General features: G+C 36.5%; 1 protein-coding gene across 11 annotated transcripts in view; it reads left to right on the top strand.

Annotated features, from left to right (window-relative positions):
- Window positions 1-24639, top strand: part of LOC106948690 (netrin-G1-like) — a 73473-nt gene that overhangs the window by 14278 nt on the left and 34556 nt on the right. For 10 of the 11 annotated variants that reach the window (XR_001425226.1, XM_015034516.1, XM_015034517.1 and 7 more), the window contains one exon: window positions 15858-16501. Coding sequence is in view for 10 of the 11 variants with exons in the window: in XM_015034516.1 (XP_014890002.1) it covers window positions 15858-16501 (644 nt within the window). In the remaining variant the exon portion in view is untranslated. Of the gene's footprint in view, window positions 1-739; window positions 837-15857; window positions 16502-24639 lie in introns of those variants that run through there. The other variant, XM_015034523.1, reaches the window with a different exon arrangement.

Raw genomic sequence — 24639 nt, forward strand, 5'->3', positions numbered from 1 at the left:
GAAGGTTATGGTAAGAGTCAGAATCTTCAACATCATTTGCTTAGAGGATGTTTAGTCTCAAAAAACATAATTTTCCATGTTTTACAGTCTTAAGTAGTTAAGTAGTGCATTATAAAATAATATCAGGCATAGCTAAAATACATTGTGCTCAGAAATATTTTCTAAATGACTAAAATGTTTCTCTAATGCAGTATTATGTCAACTAGCCTAAATATAAGTACATACATTTGGACTTTGGCTGAAAGCCTTAGTACCTGGTAAGAATTCATGCATGAACAAAGAGGACAAGCCAGGTCCATAGAGAAAGGCAGGACATTGCCTGACATTGTTTGTTAACAATGTCAGGCGAATACATCATTGTGCGATTTTCTTTTTCATACATTCTCAGAACACAAAACTTCTACTTCCACTCTTCGCGCTGACCTCATCTGAACTGAGAAATGAACAAATCGGTTGGTGACTTGCAGCAGTTCAGTCACTCAAATGATTCGTTCAATGAGCAAATGTTTCACCATTGGGAAAATATGAAACTAAGATATGCAAGGAACATTTTTTATTCTGTCAAATGTAGAGAAGCCAAGATTGACTAATTCTACAACTTGGATGGATTTGAAATGATCATTGATCGGATGATTAGGAACAAAGCAATATGGACTGCTTTAAATGGATGTTGTGTGTTTAATCTGTTTGTATACTTTGCTGGCATACAGTCAGACAGGCACCAGTGAGCTTATCCCTCTGGGATGAGGGACCACCAACGGAAAGTGACCAGTGTTAGACATGAGAGGAGCATGCAGATGAGCTCTTTCTGCTCATCACTAAGTTGCGAATACAAAGTGATTTTATTTTGAATTCAACATAAGGCTGATGATCTTTTGTTGCTTTTTATTTCATTGGCACCTATAAAAGTAGGAGTTTGGGACTGGTGTTGTTCAGTGCAGAAACAGAACCCGCAAGATCGCAAATCATGTCTGGAAGGAGAAGAGTTGGCTGAAGGAGGAGGAGCAAGTACAGCATAGTCTGTGATCGTTAGCCACATGAACATGTTCCCTCATAACTCTGGATGAACGGAAATGCAAGGCACAGAGTTTACAGTGTAATGTTCTAAAAACTACATAAAACACTAACCATACATTGAGGGTACTTTGTGTACTAACTTAAGATGAACACTAAGAGAGTAGTTAATCTCCATTCGAAAACGTATTTGATTTGTTTATTTGCTCTTTTTTTTAGACAAAGGCCTTCAGCCACTGTTCATAATACTTGTTCTCCTCAACTGCATAAACCCCTTCATAAAGTACCTGCAATAACAATATAGTTTTGATCTGCACTGCTGCGCATCTGATCCATACAGTCCATAGCTCAAAACTACAACTTAACTAAAAAGTACCCAATAAACTGGGTGTGCTAAGCACTTTTCAACTTTTCTGTTGAATGTAATTCATCATTTTATTCATCATCTTTTGGTCGCAAGTAATTAAAATAGTTATTCAAATGTTCATTATTAACAAAAGTCTAATTAGACACACATGGATGCATATAGGCAAAGCAGTTATCAAATTGGTTCCTTCCTGCATTATAGTTGTGAAACTAGACTAAATGAATGAATGAATGAATGGGAGCTGAAACTCAAGCATCATCCTCCTGTGTGTTTTCCATAACTCTCTGCCACATTGACTCACGTCACTGAGGGAGTTGTGTAAACATTGCTAAGGCTGTATAAGTAATCATGCTTATGGCAGCTACTCTGGATGAAACCAAATAAATTCCTATAATTCTTTCAAACTTTACTCACTTATCTGAGAATAGATGAGAAGAGAAGTAGCTGCCAATTCACTCCAACATCTCCTGCTGTGTCTGTAGATGTAAAGGCGAAATGAGAGCTCCCCGAAGCTCCTTGGAGACGACACATTACTGGCCGTCTGTGCAGACGACTCATCTCTGACAAGGAGTCATTGTGAACTTTCAGTCTTTGTCTTACATGTCAACAACAACTAATGTTAGCATCTTCTAAATAGACTTTAGAGGCACAGATAGATTATAAACCGTAGAAAATGGTTGGAAGCTTTGCTGACAGAAATGCTAAATTTGCAGAATGTATGTTATGTATGAGCTCTGCCAGTTACATTTGGTTATGGAAACAAATTGCTGCGTGATATGTTGCCTATCACAGTTTCTTTCCAAAGTAAAGTGATGCAAATAGGTGTTTCCATTGAAGTTTTGTGAAAAACCAATTTCAGTACAGCTGAAATACCATCTCATTGTAGCACAAAAAAACTTTTTATTGAAAAACGTTTTATTTATTTTATTTTTTTTAAATTGCTGTGTTTCCATTATGCTACTTTATTTTCATAATTTCAATTTGTGCCATTTTCAGGTCAATGGAAGTGCAGCCAGTGTTGTTGAGGAAGGTTAAGGAAGGCAGTGAGGGGTGTGTTTTCCAGAGGTCAACCATCATCACTAAGCTCCAGGTGGTTCTGACTGCACCAGTGCACCATATTTTGGTTTTGAAGATTTGTGGACCTCCGGAGAGCACACTGTAGATTGTTGCAATGGTTTCATTTTCATTTTAGATTGATTTTTTTATCACACTTGTCTCAAAAAATTTCAATCATGTTCTCAGTTTTTGAAGACGTCAACCATTTTAAATTCAAGGGACTGCATCTCCCTTGAACCTCTGTTTCTGGCCAAGAGGCCGTTGTGCGGCCATTGAAACCCAAAAAGCTTTTTAGATACCAAACACTTCCAACAATGACACATTCTTGTCGGAGAGAATCAGAGCAGGGCTTAAAAGAAAGAAATACACACAAATTGACTTTCCAGCTCAAAGCAGAACGGCACTGTTATTGCTTCTGTATTGCATAAGAAGATCATTTTCAGGAGACGGGTTGACTAATTTGCTCAGATGATAATAAATGGAAAGATTGGTCACATTCGTCAGGCTCTCTTGTTAATAAACCATAGTTCTGTCGAAAATTGCTCCCCAGCTAATTCATTTCCCCTTTCATATATACAAAACTATTTTAATGTTTAGAGTTTGCAGTGCCTTGCAAAATTATTAAAATCTTTTGGTTACTTCATAACCAAAAAGTTCATTTTGTTTTATATTTTCCCTTTTTCCCTTTTGATATAGATGCCTTCTTACAAATTGTAAAATTGTAGCCGAAGAGGTAGTAAATAAAACCTTGTATATTAATTTGAAGAATAGTAAAGGACACAGGGATAAAGTTGAACTTTATCTAGGTAAAATATTAAGATAGGTAGGTTATTAAACAATTATTCCAACCTATTAATGGTGCTCTCTACAAATTTCAAATTTATTTCAGGAGAGTAGCAAATGGAAAGCAATAAGAACTTCTGCTTGCAGTTGAAGAAAAGCCATGTAGGAAACACAGCAATCATGCTGAAGAATGTGCTCTGTTTAGATGAAACTAAAATTAAACTTTGTGCCTTACGTGCAAATTTCCATGTTTGAAGGAAAGCAAAAACTGCAACAACAAAACCACAAAAACACGTCACCAACATGTTTCCCCACCCTGAAACATGTTGGTGACGGCAGGTCAGATTAAATGGACGGATGTGTTAGGCTTGGCTCAGTCAAAGCCCAGACCCAAATTTAATTGGAAGCTGATGTCCACATGTTATTCAGGAAATCTCGCACTATTTTGCAAAGGAGAATGGGCAAAAACTTTGGTTTTTGAATGCTCAACGCTGGTAAAGATGGACGTCAATGGACTTGCGATTGTATTTGGCACACCTTTCATTATTGTACATTCACCTAACAGTTATGCACTAATTGTAGGTTGTAACACAACAAAATGTGAAAAGTTTAACAGGTATAAATATATTTCCAGGGCACTGTAATCTTTCACAGATTTTACCTCAAGCCAGTTTGAGTGTCTATATGATGACCTGTGTGTTTACCTCATGCTGCTGAAATGTCAAACAGGTCAGAGGTTAAATGCGGAACTGTCATTGCCCCTCTTTGATCCCTGCACCCTTTCTCCTCGCTGGGAGATTCACTCATCCATGTATTTGTTTGGAGACAGGGAACAGTTGGAGCGTTTAACTTGCCGTCACCTTGGTGCCCTTGACTCTGTTGTGAACTGGCCCTGCCCAGCACATCATCACCGCACCAGTGCGTACCAAGACACCGAGATGACATGCAACATGTCCCCTGGCTCCAGGACGGGGGGGAGAATCATCATTTATTCTTTCACTTGCTGCCACCTTCATTGTCTCCTGGCTTTTTAATTTCCCACTTTCTTGTTTTGTGTCAGCTGATGATGCATAATATCCAAGTCTTGTTTGAACACGTCGGGGTTCGCTGCTCTATATCAGGTGAGCAGTTGACAGATAGAGATATGCCGACATTTCTTTTCTGGGTTCTGTGACAGGTTAATTCTTCGATGGCTGTAAATACAAAGACAGATGAATTATGCATGGAGATATAAAAGAAAGTGATGGGCTTCGGGCTTCGACATAAAGACCTTTTAAAGAAAGATTAACATTTAAATGCATGTTTCCTCACTGAGAATCTGTTCGCATTGCTACATTATTAGCATGTGCTTCATCAATTTATTTTTAAGGTAAATTTTACCAAATGTTTCTTTGTTTGATTTACAAGTTGCTTTCTCACTGTAAAATGTTAACTTAATTCTTAATGCTTCAAGTCTTTGCTGATGAAGTTACCTTTACTTACAACACATATTTTTTTTTCCAAATCTTGTGTGTTCAGTTAAGAACACAAATATACTTCTATGTGTTCTAGGTCCTACAAATGAAAATAAAATATTTCAAAACTATATGGCTCTACTAAATACATATGTTTGTTTGATTTAACTTTAACATTAATCTCAAAAATATCCATATTCCTGGTATTTTTTGATCAAAAAATCAGCTTTATTTAACCAATGTGTTTGTCTCAGAGTTGAGTTAGATGAAGCATTTAGATAACAGAAACAATGTGGTGTCTGTTTTTATTTGTTGAAACAGGATTTTGAAAATTATGTATACCCTCTTCAATAATCAAAAGAAAAATCTTTATTAGGATTATTGCAATCAAACCTCATTTTTAAGCACTAACAAGCTTTTTGCATGTTTCTACTTTTTGATGGTATTTTGATGATTTAACTCAAAGCATATTAATGTATTAGACCAGTCTAATCAAAGTAAAGACCTAAATCTACTTGGAAACCTATTTGGGGGGATAGTGTTCTGCATTCGTAGCCATTGTCTCTGCAATACTTCCAACCCTATTCTCTGGTTTAAACTCCACCTGTGTCTGTAAAGTCCATTTAGAAGGTGTTTGGATAAGTTGTTTTAGATATGTAGACCTGAACTAAACTGTCCATTGGGCGGGCTTTTGCAAAATATATATCAGAGAACATACAATACATTGTAATAATGAAATAGAAAACTAGTCATCGGGTAGAAAGCATGTTATCATTTCATGTTTACTGTAAAATCCTAAATTTGAAAAGGTCAGAAATCTGGACTGATTTGGAATATATCTATAATATTTTTGCTCTACTCATGCACTAAGTCAAAGGAGCAAGACTTGACAGGGAGAAATAGTAGCAAGATGACAGGCAACTGTTGCGACCCACCTACCCTTAGGAAACCCAGCCATCATGCTGTCAGGCCATATTGATCTCTGAGAAAGAGTGAAAGAGGCTGCGCTTCAGAAGGGAGAGAAGCCAGAGAGCTTGGGATGAAAACACAGCGAAGGAAGAATGTTCGTTACCAAAAGAGGTGATGGTGTGATTTTATCATTCTCAGTGAATGGGTGACATTTCAGCAATGCTTTATTCCTCACTTTGGCATTTCAAATTAATAAAAAGACTAATAACTATGCAGATTGAAAAGATGGAGGACGAGTTGACACACTGTGAGCTGGCGCCTTGACGAACAATGCCGCAATTTCGTCCTCATGCTTTTCTTTCTTTCACTCTCTCAATTTCATCCCAGTTCCTATCAATTTATTTGAGATGACCCTTGCATCTCAAACGGCTCAGAACGGAGCGGGTGTCCTCTGATTTTCTGCTGAATGACAATTTGCTCAGATCCAGTGAAACATTTCTGTGTGATTCGAAGGTGCTTAAATGAAACTAACAACTCACAATCGATATCGCATCGATTTAGAGGCTGCTCTTTAGTGCGTCGTTAGATTGAATGCATACTGGGATGACAGATGGATTATGCTTAGATTTTAATTTAGTTTTAAACTATAGGGCCAAATCGTAATGAAACTGAGAAAATCAATCAGAAACTAAGCTTGGTGCAAACATCTTAGTTACCAAGTACAAAGATTTTTATAATGAAAACGGTCAGAAATAAATGAATTTGGACTTCCATTTATTGTACATATAACATCATATGTCATATGTGCATTCTTCAGTTAATGGAGCTTACCGTGTCTTTTTCTGTGCATCAACAGATGTTTTGTGCATACAGATTATTGACGGTCTTCTCAAGAGGCATTTAACTGAGATGGGAATTTTCTTTATTGATGGAATTTAGTCACCTCTTTTATGTACTCTGTACGTATAGTTGGAAATATTTGCACATCTGCATCAAATGAGCGGTTATGTGATTTGTAATCCATCAAAATAGCCTTTAGATTTTTCACAATTTAAGAAAAAATGGTCAAAAATGGAAAATACTTTTTTTAATGCAACCTCTACCGGGAAAAGTCATTTTTCTTAAGCACAGTACAACCACTAAAGTTGTCCTCTTTAGTGTCAGAATTGAACAGATTCAGCATGATGCACTTCATTAGTCTCTCTTTCACTGTTACTCTCAGTGTCTCTCCGGCTCAGTTGCCAGGGGCCAACACAATTGTTGGCCCCTGGCAGCATGCATTGTTGCCTTGCAGCAGGCAGATGATACATTTGAATTTCAGCTCAGGGTTTTTCTGCATGGAATTTGCACGTTGTTTGTTTTCAAGTTTCTTTTTATAGTCCTAAAACATCACCATTAGGTTAACTGGTTCTCTAAAATTCCCCTATGTATGCTTGTGTGCATCCATGGTTACATGCATTATATCCATGGTTACATGGATGTACATGTAACCATGGGTGACCTGTACAGGGTTTACCAAGCCTCTCACCCAGTCACCACTAGAGAGAAACCTTGTGACCCTGCAAGGTCTAAGTGGATATAGACCATGGATGAAGTGATAGAGGGATTTCAGTTTTGAAGAAAATATGACAAATAATTTATGTAACTTCAAAATTAAGCTTTAATTCATACATAAACTCTGGTTCTTTGAATAAAATGGACTAGAATCTATATGTGTATAACTACTAGGCATAGTTAGACTTATTCAGAGCCAAAGACTCAAAAGCCCTCTTCACCACTTTTTTACTGTTGTGTTCTTGGAAATGCATGTTTTTAGCCAAGGTTGACACTAATGACATTTAGACTTATGATCCAGGACAGCTGTGTACTTGGCAGAATTAAATGTTCATAACTAGCAGAGATGTTCTTTCAAACACAGTTACCCACATGGCAAGTTTTCTGTGCAGGATATCTTAACAGTCACATAAAAATGTAATAATTCATTATATAATTAGCTCTCCAGTCAATTATGTGGAGCAAACCTCACAAAATGGCAAGGAATTGAAGTTTCTCTTACACCAGTAAAAAGATGTGTGTTATAAAATCCCTCCTGGAGTGAGTGGCTGCATGTCTGCTGTTAGAGGATCAGATGTAGTTTAACTCATTACATAATGATGCAAATCAGTTACATTTTCAACCTGAGATGCAGTTGACAAATTAATTGTCTTATTGAAAATCTTGGTTGAGGTTTTGTCTTTCACACATCCAGATGTTGACATGTTTTTTTTGCAATGTTATAATATTGAGATTTATTATTTGATGTTCACAGAAAGGGAAGTCTAAGTCCACGTGCAGCAAAGCCAACACAAATTGTGTTGGTTCACTCTCACAAAAAATAAAGAGGAAAAACACAGGTGACATCCTCGCAGTGACAACAAATGCACACATACAAAATATCTTTGATTCAGGACTTCAAGCAATACATTTTATGCACATGATTAAGTGCATATACTAATGAAAGCTCAGCACTACCTTCCTTAATAAATTGGTGTTAAATTTACCCCAGTGGAGTTCTGCCACATGGGATAGATAATGAGGCCAGGTGTTAATTAATGTGGAGTGTGTTTCCTCTCGTTTGCTGACGCCCCGTGAATCCAAATCAAGGCTGCGGCCCTGCATCTTGGTGCGGCTGAACTGCCAAGTGATGCACTTCAAAAGGCCAGACTGGCTGTGCTGCAACCCTCAAAGGGACTGCTTTGGCGAGGGCTGTGTTCCAAAGGGCGGCGTGTTTGGCATGCAGTAAATTGAAATGTGAATGCTTGAAGTAATTTGTGTTTTCTTTTTGATCAAACATCAGCTTCAATAGCTGGTTACAGAAATCACCTCTACACCCTGTGATATTCGGGTAAAATGCCTGCCTTCTGAATTTGTTTTCATTTTATTTTTATTCAGTCTCACCCATTACACTCATAGCGACAACTTTCTAGCATGGCAACAAATAAATATGACATTTTTTTTACTCCCCTTTTTTAAGTCTGTTGACAAACTCAATATATTCTTAGAAAAATATAATCGTTTACTTCTGACAATATTTATTTTGTGCCCCGCAGCCTTCATGTCCATTTAAACAAAACAGTTGCATTGAAACAATATGTGCCGTGAATAGGGCAATATAAATAATGCAAATTGAATTCAATTATTAGATGACAAAACTCACCGTATCACTTCCCACATTCCTAACCCCTAACACTAGCACTACTGAGTAGGTTCACGTTAATGCCTGATTGGAAACCCTTATTGACCATGTTGCCGATGTTCAAAACAATCATCATTACATATTAAATAAAATCATCTAGCCTTGCAGAAGCATGCTTACCGCTGGAGGTAGGTTGCACTTGATTTTTCTACAGATATTTCTGCAAGGGGGTTAAATACATATTCATGAAAACATTTTCATAATCTTGTCTGTATACACACCTTTGTGTTGTTCTATTACATTGAATAAATTCACGTACACATTCAAATAGTTTGATTTAAGTGAATTTATCCTCATCATAATGTAATGCAGTTTAGTTTATTTTTGTATGCCAGTTGGTAATTTTTTTAAATTTTTATCAAATGAGGTCATGAGCAAGTATCTGTCACCAGTGAGAAAAAAAAAAAAAACAACTCACAACAGGCAGAAGCCTCAATGTGAGGGCTGTCTGGCACAAGTGATTTTGGATTTGAGAAGACACACACACAATAATAATAAACCTAGAACCTATGATGCTTGTGTAATTTGCTAAATATGTTAAAGCAGATTTGATGGAAAGTAGGTTTATTTCTGGTTACATACAGGAAAGAAACACAGCTAAGGAAATAAGCTTTGAGCCAGTACTAAAAACAGATTTCTCAAGTTAGTGTTTTTAATTTAAACCCTTTCATTGTAGATTTGGCTGCATGTTTAGGGTCAGTGTTCCAATGTGTGTCTTATTTAGCTTCATAAATCTTTCCTTCAACTCTTATTGTCTTCACCGGCTGAAATGTTTTTCTCCCTTTAAATAATACAGGTATAACCAGTTCCCATCCCCACACACAGTCATGCAAGTATAAAAAATGGATGGACTGATGTGTACACTCATATCCAAGGGCAATTTAAAATGGCCAATTAACCTATCCTGCATGCTTTGGAATGACGCATGAAAGCCGGAGTACCTGGAGAAAACCCACACCCACAAACTCTACAAAGAAAGGCCCCAGTTGAGAGAGCAATTCCTTGATCTTTTTCCTGTGAAGCAACAGTACTAACAAATTCACCACCATGCAGCCCTAGTGTCAGATCAGTCTGACTGGAGGCACTGAGAAAGACATTTTAGAAGTTTCTGGAATGCAGTATATTTTGTCCTATTCAGGCACAATACTTCAAATCACTGTCCTGTACTAAGAATAAGTAGCAGAGTGGCACTGGAAAGCAAATGCATATACATCTGTATTTAAACCTCACAAGTTCAACTGCAATAAAAAGGCAGAAAGTGAAGAATGTTATTCTGCCTTCTGCAAAAGTCTTCTACTCCAAATCTCTAGATGATGATTCTGTGAATGTCTGTGTTAATTAAACTTACATATAACATATTTTTTTTAGCCTTTAACAAGTCTTTCCTATGACAGAAACATTTATTACAGCAGATTGGTGCTATTTAAATAGTTATCTATAACTTATTAATACATATTAATTATAATGAGGCATATGTGTTATGCAAAGCATGTTGACTTAAGTCAAGTACCTAAATAACAAGATTTTCCTGTATTTTTAAGGCCCTGAGTGTCCCCAGGAAAACACTCAGAGTATTACTTAGTTGGACCAATTACCCCATTTCCACAACATTTCTTGTTAGTCTTGTTTATCTAAAGCAAATCCCTACACACCGAATCCAACAGCTGCTTGAATAGCCACTTGTGAAATTTCCTCCCTCTCCAGCCAGCCCACCCCATGAATGAGGACGAGCATCCAGAGGTGTGATTGAGATAGAGAGTGGGCCAGTGACAGGTCGGCAGGTGTCATGTGGCAGGTTAGAAGGTGTAAGGCCGGTCAAGATGATAGGCTGATTAATCTAGCAACACCTCTGGTCTGGAGGGAATGACTACTCTACTACTCTCAGCCACAGAGGAATCACAGAAGTCATAGAATAAGATACCCATGGCTATATTCAGAGAGAATATATATATATATATATATATATATATATATATAAAACAATTTGATAATAGTAATAATAATAGTAAAGGTAATTCATGATTCAACAAGGAGAGGAATATATTGTCACCCAAGTCGGGTTGATTTGGATTGGATTCTTTTGCTTCCTCTTAATAAATAAAGTTATCATTTGATAACCTCATTGGATATTCTGATTAGTTTGACTATCTAAAACATTTAACTGTCACAAAAACCCCCCACAAGAATTCCGTAAGGGGGTAAAACACTATTTGCTCTTTCAGTGGACACAATGAATTTAGAGTAAAAATCTGAGCATTACATGTGGTATACATAATGAATATTGCACAGATTTTTGTACGAAACTAGTACGATATGCTGATTCAGTCATACTAAATGTAATAAAAAACATTGAGGACAACCGTGAAAGGTACTTAACATCCACAAAGCCTTCATGACAATATGAATGGCTGAGTGTCCAGATTGCTTTACATTCTAGTAAATGACAAAGAACCGCAGCTCCTGTATCTGTCTGTGCCCCTTGTTCAGTCCCTGATATTGGATTGACCTTATGGGCTGCAGATCAGGACATAATTAGCTGCAGATTCACTGCTCAGGTCTTCTGCACCGAGCAGACACCCTGGATGGATCATGTTGCTTAGATAAAGCCAGCTGGGCTCTATGACACTGCAGTCATGGGAGGAATGTAGATGTCACTAATACCAATAAGACACGGGCCATTAAGAGGTTCACAAAGTTGGCATGATCTGTATGTCAATTGGTGTGAATTGCAAGGAGATATATTACTGGGTATAAAATGGATTGTCTTTCTGTGAGCTTTATTGGCGTTTGGAGTGTGGGTTAAATAAAGATAGATCAAAATTACAAGAATCATACTGACTGGAAGCCAAGGAGGAATTAGGTTTTGTCAAAAACAGAAAGAATTAAAAAAAAAAGTAAAACCAAATCAGTGAAAATGAAATCAAAAAAATGTATGTGTCATATAAACCTAAGAGTTTTCTGGTAAAGTTTGATTATTTTATAATTCACAAATGTAATCTTACCATGTAAAAATGCAGACGCAGTTATTTTATGACTATCAATTTATTAACTGGTTATTACAGTGGATAAGTATTGAATATCTTTTTTGGTCACCATTTATCAGCACATGATTATAAATTCCTTGATTTAATTAATTAATTTCTGTTAATTGCTGTCAAAAATGGAGAAATAAATTATATTGAAGCACAACATTTAACATTAAAATATTACATCATGGTTGTTATATTTAAAATATATTTTTTAACCTGATCTGGTCTCTAATCTGGTGGTCTATACTGTAAAATCCTAATGAAACACATTGAATATCTTTGCAGGACAGTTTTTTGATATATATATATATATATATATATATATATATATATATATATATATATATATATATATATATATATTTCTGCATGTTCATTTCATAATAGCTATATAACATCATAAATATGTTGCTTGGTATTAAGAAATGCTTAGCTAACCCTTTAGCAACATTCCAATACATGGCAGTTCTTTATTTTTAAGGTCAAGTCTATTTTTTAGCTGGTCGATATTTCATTTTGGTCCAAAATTCTTGCCTCTTTCACATCCTCCACTGACTTTTCCCCTCTCCCACAGCCACGATCACAGGTAAAGGATCAAGTTGAGAGGGTTTATTGTTTTTCAATAGCTGCCCCCTGGCAGAGCACTGAAGGCCTTGGTCTTAAATGACCATGGAAGGTATTGATCTTTATAGGGCACTGTTTTTGTTGTTAAATAACCACCACAGGATATCTGCTAAAAGGTGCTGACATTTCTCTCAATCTCCCATTTCACATAAACTAGACTGTATAAAGGCATAACGGTATGTGCAGTTCAGGAGGAGCAAATAAGCACCATACATGATATGCTTCCCCGAAGGTTTGAAGTCGACGTACACAGCAAGAAAACGTTGCAAGAGTTCGTGGCTTCTCTCTGCTGCTTTATTTGCCAAACGTGGTGAAGTGTTTGGTGAAACTTTGCTGCTTAGTGCTTCTATTTACTGCTCTTCTCGTTGTTTTGTTAGAAAATTGCTTACCCATTATCCTCTGATGCTGTTGTCACACACTTCCTCATAGCATCTGTGAATAAGAGTCCTTGCTCGGCTGATGCGAAGGCAGCCACCCCACCGTTCACGAAACCAAACCGAAGAACCAATAAAAGAAATAACTGAAAATTCATGCTCTTGAATAACAACAGGTGAATCAGTGCCTCTCACAAACTCCATCTTTTCCTCCTTCTCTGTACCATCAACCTCTCTGAGAGACCTAAAGCAGTGACTATAATGACCCTCAGCAACACATTGTCAGTAAACTGAGAACTTGAGTACAATTTATTGTCCCTGTGGCAAAACCCAGGCAGCCAACCATTTTCCCTATTACCCCTTAACTCTCTATTTCGAAATCTCCATTTTTTTGCCCTATGTTTTTGGTTTCAGGCTGCACTGTGGCCTTTTAAGCTTTGGGTTAGTGTTGAATGTGTGTGGGAGTGCATGGGCGTGAAAGGAGAATACTTTTAGCAGCTGAGATGCTCCTTAAAAAGGTTTACATTCACACTACCTCCCACTCTTTCTTATTCTCACATTCTCTCTTAGCAGCATAACCCTCATTACCCTTCTAATTGGATCATGTTATGCTCCTTTGAGTCAGCTGAACCAATATCTTGCAGTCTTGTCCTTCTTGATAGCACAGCTATATCTCTTCAGGCTGAAGAGTAAGTCGGAGATAGCAAAGCATAGGAAATGAAACAGACTCTGGAGATGTGTATCTAAACAAAGTCTTCGTACCGTTTTCTCAGAGGAAGATAAACCTTAAAATACTTTTTTTTTTTTCTGAAATAGAGGTTTTGCAACTCACTTGAAGACAAATGCAACCACTGGTCTTTTCAGATAAAAATGTAATGGTGGGCCTGACCTAAACCCATCATGGGGCATGAGATGGAGGCAATAATTCACCTATGATAGATAGATAGATAGATAGATAGATAGATAGATAGATAGATAGAAAAAACAAAGTGCTTTGTTCCTAAGTTTTTGCCTTAAATCACTAGTTTCAAGCCTCTTAAACAGAATTATGTTCTATTTCTATTCAGGGTTTGAATTCTGACTATTTGCATGTTTGTAGCATTTATTAAATCTGTACAGTATGTGCTACTGGGTATAATTAGAATATATATGTCTTAGTAATATTTTAGACTGGATATTTAGTCACTTTGTTTTTTAAAGGTTAAAATATTTTGTTGGAATGTGATGTGAATTTTTTCCGGGGCACAGAGGAATCGGATAATTTCTTAACAACCTGACAGTTTGGGGGGCTTTTCTCCTCTTTAAATCATTTTCAGAGTAGAGTACCAGATGATTGCTCATTATTGAATCATGTTACAGTTGATATGAATCTTCCTGGTACTTAACCTCATTGTTCCTGGACCAAAAGGTGAGAGGAATGTCTTTAGAAAAGAGCCTTGTGCTCTCTGCCCCCAATTCAGTTCTCGCTCTTTCATCGTTCCTTTGCTACCCTGTCCACACCCACACACACACGCACACACACACCAGTGCATACCGCTTGTGTGCACACATATGGGCAAACACATTCACAGCTCTCTATCCCTGTCACAAACAAACACAAACACATCAAGAGCGCAGCTCTTTCTCCCCACAAACTCGCTCACACAAACACCCGAACTCGCTGGATGTCTATGGCAGAAACCAAACACGGGCCCATGAAAAATGCATGTCCCTTTGCGTGTTTCATAAGAAATGCTCATCGGGATTCCATTCCTATCCGAGCTGAAATACCACACAAGAATATCAATTACACAGGCAATTTGTGGGGCAGGTCGGAGCTGGAACGGTGCTCATCAGGAATACGGTATCCACAGTATCATCTCAATGAGAGGGTCACCATCTCCTGCAGCCTTAGAAATGACATTGCTAGATTACGACATGCACATGGGCTTTAATAGAATAGAAATTGTGTGGAGCAGAGTTGTAAACCATCAAGGCAAAGGAACAGTGAACAATATTTAGTTTGAGTTTAAATTTAAAAAAAAAATTTAGTTACTGTTGTGTAATTCTATTTTTTAGTATTATTTCCTGTAGCTACAAAAATTCATCTTCTTCTGTGTTTTCTTTCTTTTTTTTTTAAATACCATATTGACATGTTAACATTTTAGTTTTTGAACCTGAGCCTCGGGTTTTGGTTGTTTTCACTCCTGCTCCGATCAATTCTGATCCATCTTTTATTAGTTTGCTGAGTGGTTACATATGTTCTCTTCAGGTAGCTGTAGGAACAGTTCATAGTTCCTCACCACTTTCTTCATCAAAGACGTTTAAACATGGCCATGCAAACTCGGTAGCAACTCCTTTTGTAAAAAAAAAAAAAAAGTATAAATAAAACAAACTACATATATATATAAAGGGAACACTCAAATAACACATCCTAGATCTGAATGAATGAAATATTCTCATTGAATACTTTGTTCTGTACAAAGTTGAATGTGCTGACAACAAAAGCACACAAAAATCATCAATGGAAATCAAATTTATTAACCAATGGAGGCCTGGATTTGGAGCCACACACAAAATTAAAGTGAAATGTTCCCTTTATTTTTTTGAGCAGTATATATATATCCCATTATATCCCCCAGGATCAACATTACCTCCATGACAATAGAATAATGGATTTCATCTTCATTAAAATCTATTTTTTTCTTTATCTGATTTCAAAATTATTTTTTTATTTAATGTTAATCCCTACAAGCTTAACTCAAAACTTTTGCCAACATTGCGTTTATTAAAATAAAGAGCATTTGTAAAAATTGCATTTAAGTCAAACTTAGCAGTTTCAGCACTAACATAAAGCAGAGGAAATTATTTTAACACTTTATGTAATTATTGTGTTAAAAAGTGTTAGCGGTCCCTGTGGGACAGAGATTACAGAGATCAGATTATCTTGATCTATGTTTCTTGTATCTGTCCTTATCAAATAAACTTTATAAACAATTCACTTACTTTTGTTTTTATTGTGTTTTCGTTCAGGAGAATCCTTACATGTGCAACAACGAATGCGATGCTGCTACTGAGGAGCTGGCTCATCCTCCTGAGTTAATGTTTGACTTCGAAGGTCGAAATCCCACAACGTTCTGGCAATCGACATCATGGAAGAAATACCCAAAGCCTCTGCAAGTCAACATTACGCTGTCCTGGAACAAGACAATCGAGCTAACTGATGACATTGTTATCACCTTTGAGTCAGGCCGGCCGGAGCAGATGGTCCTGGAGAAGTCGCTCGACTACGGTCGCACCTGGACCCCTTACCAGTTCTACGCCACTGATTGCCTGGATGCTTTCACCATGGAGCCCAAGACAGTGAACGACCTGTCCCAGCGCACCCTGCTGGACATAATTTGTACTGAGGAGTACTCTCGAGGCTACGTGTGGAAGAACGACAAGACCGTACGTTTTGAGATAAAGGACCGCTTCGCTCTATTTGCTGGACCTCGGCTACACAACATGGCTTCACTATACGGCCAGCTGGATACCACTAAGAACCTGAGAGATTTCTTCACAATCACAGATCTGAGGATTAGACTACTAAAGCCAGCTACTGGAGCCACCATGGTGGATGAGAACAATTTATCCAGATACTTCTACGCAATATCTGACATCAAGGTACAGGGCAGGTAAGATCCACTAAAAAGTCTTTGAGACTTGCACTTAGTTGCTATTTTGTTTATTTCAAATATATAGCTTCATTAAAAAAAAAATCTGTGAATGCTTTTGGAAAAGATTAATAATTCAAGACTTTTTGGGGGCAAATCACAACTTCAGAAACACTTGCGTCAAAAGTGACCTGGATATCAGCTGTAGTACTGCTGACTAATAAAACGCTAATGCTCTTTGTGCTTGTACTCAATTAAATTTTAAATTACTGACTAGCACCCCATTCTTGCTTGCGACATTATGTTTTATATTAACAAATATCACACTTAACACCCAGTAAGTGAACTAAACTGAGATCAAATCCAGCGCGTATGTTAGTTTCCGGATCTTGCGGTTTCGCTGAGCGTCATATATTCATTAGTGAATCATCAGTATGACTCTGTTATTTTCAGAAAGTAGAAACATTGTCCCGTGATGCATGGAAATGCCTCACACGTCGGCCATAAAGCTTCCACAGCTGCTCTCCTATGGGATCTGTGCTGCTTGCTGCCTTCAGTTTATACAGAAAGTAACTGGGTTGGTAATGACCCATCAGATGGGCCTCTAGGTAAATTAGGGTTGTTACTCCCTAATTGGAATTCAGTGTACTTCTATGGTAGAGTAAAACCATTAGCAGGTTGGCTAATTGGTTAGAGATTAATCTTGTAATTAGGAATATTTGCAGCTGATTAAATGCTAATTATCCGGGACACATCAGTGAAATGTGACGATATTAAAGCTGCCAGACTATGGCTCCAAATTTACCCTTGCCCTGTTCAGTAAAGAGGGGATTTATGATTTAATCAATGATGTTCCTGCTTTTAAATAATAAATTTTGATCTGACTAAATCACGGGGTGAAAATGAGCTGCCATGCTGTGCAACAAACATTCTGACAAGGTCTCGTGGCATTTGATGTGTTTGATCTAATGTCTGGAGAAGTTTTGCATAACAGTACAGTGTAATTTTATTTTCCTCCATGAGGGATTCATGTGCTTGCAGTCACACACCATCTTCCAGTATTGATGCTTCCACTTTAAACATGAATTGATGAGCTCTAAATTGAAAGGATGGCTAGCTGACGTGGAATAGCATATCCCACTGTTATCTTATTTTGCCATTCATTAGGGTAGCAAAAGGTTGAGTGTAGGGAAAATAAGTTATTTTTGCACAATTTTCCATCCTGCCCCAGGGCATCCAATTCAATTTTCGAGCAGAAGTTTGCAATGAGAAAGAAAGGGAAATAAACATATGATTTCTGTCCAGAAGTGGATCAGTTACTCACTTGAAGGAGCAGGATGGAGGCAGGTGGGCAGAGCCTGATTAGAGTTTCCAGCAGCCTCAGTAGCCTTCTGGCTACCACCGAATGTGAAAGGCTTATCACAGGATGGCCATCCTGTCTGAAAACTCCCAGAATATACCATAAAGGCTGATAAACTTTCCCTTGCAGACACAGCTGAATATTTACAGGTTCAGTTTTGCTGCAGATGGTTTTTAGCAATCGGGTGTTAGGGCTCTGACTGTTTGGGAAGGGGTAAGTCATTAAGTTGTAAAAAGCAATGTAACTGCAAAAGGAAAATTTGGAAGTAGGCCATGAACTTCTTTCAGTGGAGATTTAGAGATTTTCAGTCATAAAAATAAATAACTGGTTTGTATGAATGTTGTTTTTGAACCAGATTTTTTATTATTTATTTATTTATTTATTTATTTTTGAAGCAAAAGTGAGAAGCACCAGAGTAAACAGCCTTGCAAGACTCACACTATTAGACTTTCAGATTTGGTAGCTTTCCAACCACAAAACTTCAATAGATTTTTTTGGAGATTTATTTTTTTTTTTGACAGACAAAGTAGTGTATAATTGTGTGTTGTTGCTGTTTTTCTTTTCTTTTCTTTTTTTTAACAAATGTATTAAGATTCACCCTTCAGGATCCAGGGATTCTTTTCTTCACCAGAGAAAGGGAAGCTGATCAGAGTTGATTATACGACAGATAAAGCTAAATACAGACCAAGAAAAGTGCAACATGCATATGTATTCACTGAGTCAGTACTTCGCAGAGCCCTGCTTCACAGCCTGTTGAGTTGACAGTATTTTTGGGATATGTCCATATCAGTTTTACATATCTAGAGACTAAATGTTATTTAAAAATCAGTTCAAGCTCAGTCTATAAATAGGTATGTATTTACTTTGTTTAGGCCATTTTGACTCATTATACTTTGATCAAAGGTATTTCATTCTGGCTGTGTTAGTGGAATTGTTGTTTAAACTGTTTTTTTTTTTTTGTTTTGTTGTTTTTCCCATCACATATAGTATGTTGCATGAATTTTGGCCAACAAGAGCAGAGTCTTCTGGTGTGCACTCTCTCCATGGCTTTTTGCAAAAAAAAAAATCCACAATGTTGTCAGTCCTCATTCAAGGCCTTTTTCTGTGCCTCCTTTGAGGCTTGTCAGTTTTGGTGAATAGCCAAATTTTGGTAGTTCTACAACTGTGTCAAACTCTTTCCATTTTCAGATGATGAAGTAATGCTCTGGGAGATGATTAAAGCTCCCTGTGCCGTTTTATAGCCTAACTATACTTTAAACTTTTCCACATCTTTATCCCTGAACTGCCTGCTTTGTTCCCTGGTCTTCATTATGTTTGTTCATGGTTCTTTAACAATCCCGTGAGGCATTCAGAGAACAGTTGGATTTAAATTACAAACAGTTGGATCCTATTTGTTTTAGAGACTTCCTGAAGACATTTGGTTGCAATGGATTTTATTCAAGAGCATCAAAGTAAACTCCATGGTTCGGAGTTTCAGATTTTTATTTCTAGTTGTAAAATTATGAGAAAAAAACAAAAACAAAGAAAAAAACACTTTAATATTTTTTTGTTTTTTTGTTTTTTTTTACAATTAGAAACTAAGTCTGTCATTCATTTCATTCAGGTCACTTTACTTTTTCTTCTAAAAGGTCTCTAAGATTTGTTAGAGAACTTTAGTGAATGAACAGCATTAGGGAGACTAAAACACAGCCAACATGTTATGGATATAGTTATTGAAGTTTAAGGCAAGGTTAGGTTACAAAACAGTCTCCCATCATGCAAGTTTTTAGACGATGAGAGAAAACCCACAGATACTCGCATGCAAATTCCACACAGAAGGGGATAAACCTCCTGGCTGCCAGGCAACTGTGCAGAAAAGGGCATCATGCAGGCCTTTGCTTTTAAGGAAAAGCAAATGACTCTGTGTTGGATGGATAATTAAACACTGTGTTGACAAGGTTTATAAAGTAACACTGCATCCTCACAGCTTTATCCGAGCAGTCACATGCTTTTCTATCAACATGGAGCTTTGGTTAACACGTTCAGAACCACGCAGTGCAGATGTTCCCTCTGTCATGTTCCACTGTCTGAAAGACACAAAAGTAAAACTAGGTGGTTTTAAGATTAAATTAGATTTCGTGTTTCTGCCTAACAATGACATACCTATGTATATTGTTCTTCTTTTTTTTAAAAGCCTCTATTCAAAAATTGCACAAAGCAACTAACCAAATGAAATTGCCCTTTTCAACTGTCTTGTCTTCTTTTAATGAGTGTAGAGCTCTGGGATATGTAACCATAATCTAATGCACTTAGTAATACTGTTCGGTACTTCTTCAATATTTTTAGATTTATAGTAGCAGAGGTGACGCATCTTTGAAGTTGCCACTGTGTGCACACTCGCTTAAAGTTTTGTCATATTAACCTGAAATCTGCACTCATTTTCACCTTTCAATCAAAATGGCGTTTGATCCCGGTACAGGTCTTATGAATTTAATAAGGTCTGTTAGCTTTCAGGCCTTCCAGGCTTTAAGAGCAGCGGGTATTTAGAAGAATGACTTAAAAATGCACGTTTGTCCCGTAGATTGAGTGAAAAACAGTTTTCCTACAAACCGCTCAGACTATATTATTCTTTACTTGTGTCATTTCATATCACGTAAACACCCGAAGAAGTTAATGATTGATATAAGCCAAAAAATGTTCAACAGTTTGATTTTCTTATGGTGCTGCTACAATACAAACTTTTTAATGTTGAGGTAAAAGATGTATTTAGAAAACAGCCAGTGACAGGAATCAGCTGATTTGCAACTCGTTCAGGCCCTGACTGATAGCTCAGGTAAAACTGAAATATGCTGTTTTTCTTGTTAAAACTGTTAACACATGATATCCAAGCACTACATCATGACTTTTTAGTACTTAAATGCTGCGGAGAAGCGATTGTGGCCTGCAAACCAGGTAAATACAATCAACATAATGAAGAGCATCTGGGGGAGAATCTAAGCAGGGACCGAGGGAAGGCTGAATAATGGGCACAGGAGAAACTGAATCAAACACACATGATCTGCCAGAAGCTAAGAACTAACACTAACACAAGAAATAAACCAAAGTGCAGGGAATAGAATAAACTAATATGGAGAAACACTAATAAGACTAAAACGCGTAACTACAAACACAAGAGAGAACAAAATCACAACTGGTGGATCATGACGATCAGAGCAGGGATCAAAATGTTAGAAGTGATTTACAAAAAATCAATTTGATACAGCATGATATGAGCAATGTCTGCAGTTCATTAAGGAAGCTAGAAAACAAAAGACAGACTTTCAAACAGATAACAGGCTGAAGGACTCGGTGCAAAGTTGTTCTCTCAACATTACAAGCTTTTAACTTCTGTCTGCTATAAAACAATTTATTTTGATATGTTATCCCTTTTTGTAGATGCTTATTATTTTAGGGGTCATATAAACAGCTGTTTTAATAATTTTAGCCTTTCTGAATCAATAATATTATAGTAAATACTTGTCAAATGTGAACTACGTAACCATTTTGTCTTTGTCTTAAAATGTGCTTTTAATACAAATAATTAATGACAACTGCGGTGTAAGAAAGCTGGACATTTATTTTTCAGTGGGATTTTCATTGTATGGTTGGAGACTGACTAAAATTGGCTGGAATCAGTATTGGCTGCACAAACATAAGAAATTAGCCACAGAACTGAAGCAGTTCAGAATTTTAAAATAATCTCCAATTACGGTATATAGTAAAGCAACATGAGAAAATATCTCCTGCTATTTAGAAAATGGCACTCTGATCTATAATTTCCCATGAAATCCCCCTGTACAATTTGGCTGCAAATGTTTCATACATTTTCAAATATTATAAATATTTTATGACAAAAAGAGAGCAAAAGAATACAGTTGGGATAATCCTTTTTTTTTGTTTTTTTTGTTTTTTGATGTCGTGTCGGAAGTCGGTGTGTGTTGGGGCCGTCTGCGCTATTGATTTCTGGTGTTATTTCACATCAACAGAAAACCAAAAACCTTGAACCATGCAGTCTGTCACGGCGCTCACATCCCCCCTTCATTGTTCCTCAATTATTGATCAGATGTCGGCTTGTTAATTAAGACATGAATGCTGCCGGGTAGTTGTGCGGTCAGTGCTGCACATCTGCAGGGCTGCAGCAAGGCCTGGGAATAAGAGGCAGTTAATCTATAAGTGCTAATGTGCTATTTATCTCGCTCCACCCCAATGTCATTTTTCTCCTTTTTGTTTTTTCCTTTACAAATCTGTCTGTCCTTTTTTTTTTTTTGTCTCCTCATATTTTGTCTTTTAGGTGGTATGTAGGTGCTATGTAAAAATACCTCAAAGGAGCAAATGTAAAGGGCTTTTAGGAATACTCTTAATATGATTATTATAACGCAAAAAGGAGTGTAAAATTATAAATGCCATTCAAATATAGAAAAAATTTGCACTAAGGTATAAAAAAGCATTAAATGCACATTTCCACCTGAAGTGGAAATATGTATGGTGCTCCCCTTGTGATAACCATGAATAAGAGATATAAAGTTACTGAGCAACTGTTTCTACTGCTAGATGATATTATCTAATTTAACCAACATTATAACACCTAAATCTTACCAAATTCAGAAGTAGCAATTATGCAACAGAGCTGTATAGTTAGAAAGTTTTATTATATGGCCATTTATTTATCATTGAAACTAAATATATATTTAACATTTTTTTTAAATTGTTACCCTGTTATTAACGCCTGGTGTGTCTAATAAATTGCAATAGTAAAGGTCATTATGTTACTTTATTATTTTTTGTAACCAGTCTTACACTTTTTTACCATCTTTCTACAAAGCTGCAGTAGAAAGTACTAGAAAAAATAAATATATAAATGCTGTTTTTTATACTATAAAAACGACTGAGTGTCTAATGTCAACATAACTCCAGGCTTGAATATATTTAAGGCTGTTTTTTTTTTTTTTTTATTCCCTGCTGACTTGTTACAATCAGATGTTACACCTCCTCTTAAACCAAAAACATCATTCCATCTGGAATTTCCCTCTTTGGAATTCATGGTAAACTTTAAAAAAAAAAAATATATATATATATATATATATATAAATGGTTTAAGATAGAGCTTGAAACATTTTACTTGTGTTTTTGTGCTTCCAAAGTTCGCCTCAGGCCACAAAATTAGCATTTCCCACTGCGATGGCTTCCCCAATATCCTAATAGACTACATTACAGATTTCAGCTCAATGTTGCACTTTAAAGAAAACCTAAATTTCTACATAGCTTCGCCAGAGAATTTACACGATGTCCTTAACACCTCGATGCTGAGGATATTTACATATTCACAGGATCCACTCTGGGATTTCAGAAAACTATAAGGACAGTCTTCACATCTCCTGTATAATGTCCTCCAGCGTTTCTTTCCCTTGTTTTAACTTCTGACATCTATATAACCTTCAATCTGGATGCGATGCCCTCCATCCTGTCTTTATAGGTCTTCCTTATTCTTCCTTTCAAGCTTGTTAGTTTACAATGCAAGACAGAATGCAGCAAGAGGACAGCAATCAATATTCCTCCTCAGTTTTTGTCAAGGATGTTGTTTAGAACCGTGATGGAAATTTTGTTCATTCTTAGCTGCGTTTCATTCCCACACCAAAGCCTTTGAGACTTTGAGAAGAATTGGGGTTTAACCTTGCTTTGCAAAGTAATGCAAAAAGTTGGATTATAGGGTTTTTGAAACAATGATGTGACACTATAACATCCAGCCACTCAGTGTGTCTGAGTTGTTCACATGGCCTTCCTATGAATGTCTTCTAGCGGTCTGGAAGGTAGTAGGTCACTCAGTCTGAGCCAAACAAAGAACGATTTCCTTTTTGGATGACAAAAGACTAAGATTTGCTAGAAAAATACAAAATGATTCAATTCAGTTTTTATCCTTAAAAATTTAAATGTAGATGAGAAAGTATTTTTTAAGATTTCTTTTTAGTATCTTACTGGTGGTATTTTTAAATAATTGATCATTTTGGATTGCAAAAGGTTTCTACTTTTGATTTCTAATAAATATTCAATGTGGATTCAGAATTTGATTACAAAATGGACTCTTTGCTTTATTAAAAAAATACTTATAGAATAAGTATTTTTATTATAAGTTTATATATTAAATAATGTGTTTTGTGTTGGGTTTTTGTTGTTGTTGTTTTACCAGAAAATTGGTGGGCAAACTAAGAAAACACATTTAAATGCTTGGTAAAACTTGGATTTGACTTGGAAAATATGCCAATATTCTTCTGTTGTTTTTTTTTTTTCGTTGGATTGCTTCTGATGAAAGTAATTTCTTATATCTTATGCATCTTTTTTTCAGAACTTCATATATGGAGTGTTATGCCAGCTTATTTTGCAAAATGTAAGCTATGTCTTAGATTTAGTGTTTGGATTCTCACTCCTCCATTTGGCTCAGACACTGCAGGAAAAAATAAATCTCAGATTTCTTACAGGCCATGAATGTATGGGATGACTCCCATGGTTTAAACTTTTGAGCAGAAATACCAAGTGATCACAAAATGGACATAAATATTTGAGACAAAAATGTATGATTTGACAGAAAAAGAAAATAAATATATGTATGGTTGCTAAAATAGCTGATCAGGTACATTTTTTTGTCATAATGTCATATATAACACCATTATATGCGTTATAACAACCTATTAGTTAAATATTAATTAGCTGGTCTGCTGGCTCAGCTAGGTAGTTACTTAAAATATGCAGCTCAGCTTCTCAACGCCTTAAAAATCTTGTCGGCTTC

Source organism: Poecilia latipinna, unplaced genomic scaffold (assembly GCF_001443285.1).
Source record: "Poecilia latipinna isolate Pla-1442-1.1 unplaced genomic scaffold, P_latipinna-1.0 Scaffold302, whole genome shotgun sequence".
NCBI classification, from domain to species: Eukaryota; Metazoa; Chordata; class Actinopteri; order Cyprinodontiformes; family Poeciliidae; genus Poecilia; species Poecilia latipinna.